This window comes from Aplysia californica, unplaced genomic scaffold, assembly GCF_000002075.1.
Source record: "Aplysia californica isolate F4 #8 unplaced genomic scaffold, AplCal3.0 scaffold00248, whole genome shotgun sequence".
Taxonomy (NCBI): Eukaryota; Metazoa; Mollusca; class Gastropoda; order Aplysiida; family Aplysiidae; genus Aplysia; species Aplysia californica.
The window spans coordinates 744,610-747,518 of record NW_004797518.1 but is presented as its reverse complement, the minus strand read 5'-3'; the positions used below and the strand labels follow the sequence as shown (position 1 = coordinate 747,518).

The following is a 2,909-nucleotide window of genomic DNA, read 5'->3' as shown; positions in this document are numbered from 1 at the left end:
ATAAGAAGGATATTCCAACTGCAGTCTATGGGGAGTAGAAGTCTCAAAAAAACCCAGAGCTTATGTTTTCAACAAAGACAAAAGCAGAACAAGTCAATGTTACTGTGTGTGTTCGTCAAAATGATCCTCAACCCGCCGAGAGGGCCATACCACATGGTGTTCTTCTTGTTGAGAAACTGGCCAAGGACCTTATGCATTCCAAATCTCCCCCCCCCCCCCCCCCCCCGAGAGGTTTTTACAGGTTTTGAGAAGATTTCCGAAAATAAGGAGGAGGACTGCACCATCTACAGTGACAGATCAAAGACAGGCGGGAGGAAGCAAACCAGTACCATGTGCACTGCATGCAAAGAAGGGGTCCACCACTACTGCTTCCCAAAAAAAATTTGTAAAAGAGCAAAGACTAACCAGTAAAGGTAAGAAAACCCCCATCTGAAGTGTTTTTGTGTCATCTTTATTGTGTCATCAAATATTGTGATATTGAATGTCTAATCTTAGACATGCAAATGAGACAATTAGCATAAATCAAGAAATTTTCAATGGACAGCTAGTGTTACTGTGAAATTCAAAATGGGACCTTTCAGAAAATGTATGGTTTTTGGGTGTTATGTAGAGAAATTACTGATGAAAAACAGGACATTTGAAAGGATACCCTAAAAATTGTTTTAAAAACTTAGCAGTTTTGGCATTTCATCATCATAGAGCTAGCGTTAAGAGGGTTAAGTAAATATCCACAAAGAGGAAGAAACCTCACTTCTGTCTTTTAAAAAAATGTAGATCTAGTGTTTTTAATACCCCCACTGACACAATTTAGATAGTTTACGAGGCAGGCTTCTGACCATGCCTGTGAAGGTCAACCCTGACTGAGAGGGATACAACATCCCAGCAGAGAGACCTAAGATGAAAATTTTTCCCTACTGAGAAATCAAACTCTGGTCTCTGCATCCAACAGCAGAGTGCCTAACCGCTACACCAGAGATATCAATACCTCAGTCCTCAAAATCATCCCAACTCTGTCACTGCACAGACACTGCTGGGTCAAGCATTTTTTCTCTAATAAAACAATATGTCTGCATCCTAATAGCAAAATATTTCAGCAAATCTAAATCATTAGGAAAAGAGACAAAGTCCTGGATTTCCCACCTGCAACGTCTCCAAGCAGGGCAAACAGACAGAACAACAGGCACACAAACTAAGTGATAAACAAAAATTACACATTCCTTCAAGAAGGAAATCAATTTGGCAAAAGATGACACCACAACCATCATTCCTGTCAATTATCTCCATCCAGTATCTCTCAATCGTCATCCTCTGTTTCATTTCCCGGCTCATCATACGTTATCTCCAGAGGTTCCGAGGTAATCAGCAAACCTTTCTCGTACAGCATAGACACAATGTTTAACTGTAAACAAAAGGAAAGAATCCAAGTTCTATTAGGAACCTGATGATGCGTGGAAAATGTGTTAGCTAAAAAGATAAGAAACAACACAAATATTATTGTTCGTAATTTGAAGAGACCCCTATACTGCATCAACCGACACAGAATTCAAACAGCATACACATAAGGAAAGCAGGTTAACCCTCTCAACAGAGAGCATCTGTGATCTAGTATTTACACAGTCAGGCTTGTAACTGAAAAGTCATAGATTTGAATCCTGTTACGGGTCCAAAATTGTATCCTTGGGAAAGGTAAAAGTACTTTACACAAATTTCCCTCACTTCACCAAGGTGAGAATGGGTATTAGTCTATAGACGACAAAAGATTTTGATAGTTTGTTAGTATTTGAGGGCTCAATCGTCTGTTTATAATGGACTGCTTCCCGAGAGGCCAAGAATGTTTCCGAGTATTCCAGTGTCTGATGGGGGAAATGATAATTGCAAAGCCTGTAGAGCATGCTGTGGAGTTTTGATATAAATAATAATAATAGATAGCATTTGTATAGCGCAAATCACCGCTCAACAGCAAGCTCTATGCGCTTCACAATCTATATTATTTTCCCAGCAGACCTGAGAGCATTCTGAAACAATCTCAACTTCCTGGGAAGCATACAGTGCAAGCAGCCATTTATAGGCGCTAAAACACTAACATACTGACAAGATCTTTCGCTGTCTAATATATGTGCTACCTAAATGCAATTATTGCTTTTAATCACTATTAACAGAGCAATCCCCCTCTCACCTGATCAGGCACATTTTCCAGAGGAAGACTCTCCACAGCTGTGTATTCCGGATATGCATTGATTAAACACTCTACCGCTGGGGCCATCTGAGAAAAATAATGGAAAAGATTTCTGTGGTATGACTGTAAGGATCTTCCCATTAGGTTTAGTTTTTGTAACAGTTTTTTGGTACAAGCGTCACAAATAGGTTGTATACGTGCTGAAGATTTAGAGGTATTACTAGAGACTAACAAGCAACGGAAAGAAGGAAGAGAAATATAGATGATTGTTTGTTTTAGTAAGTGTTTTACGGCACTTGCAACACAATAAGGTCATATAAGTGCCGAAGATTAGAGGTGTTAAAAGAGAGTAACAAACATAAAAAGAAGAAGAGGAGATAAGGATGACAGATGTTTCATAGGAAAGAAGAAGCAAACAGATGATTGATGGGAAAGAAAGAGCAAACTACATCATAGCCCCCACCCCCAGCCTCTTTCCTGTCAAACATCAGTCTACTACAGGACCAGGAACAGCATCCTCCTGAACCCGCACAGGCCATACACCCTCGTGCAGACACGTGCAACACACACACACACACACACACACACACACACACATAATACAAACACAGATATATACACATGTGCGCACACAAACACAGATGCATACGGACAAGCTCACACACATTAACGCACACACACACACAGACATACATAATACATTCATACACACACAGATACGTACACACGTGAA

The 2,909-nt window shown here is 40.1% G+C and overlaps 1 protein-coding gene across 1 annotated transcript in view; it reads right to left on the bottom strand.

Annotated features, from left to right (window-relative positions):
• Nucleotides 1-430: 430 nt before the first annotated feature.
• LOC101856270 (ribosomal oxygenase 1) overlaps nucleotides 431-2,909 on the bottom strand; it is a gene marked incomplete in the record, with an annotated part of 38,127 nt that continues 35,648 nt past the window's right edge. The window contains 2 exon segments of the mRNA XM_013083675.2: nucleotides 431-1,399; nucleotides 2,177-2,263. Coding sequence (XP_012939129.1) covers nucleotides 1,295-1,399; nucleotides 2,177-2,263 — 192 coding nt within the window.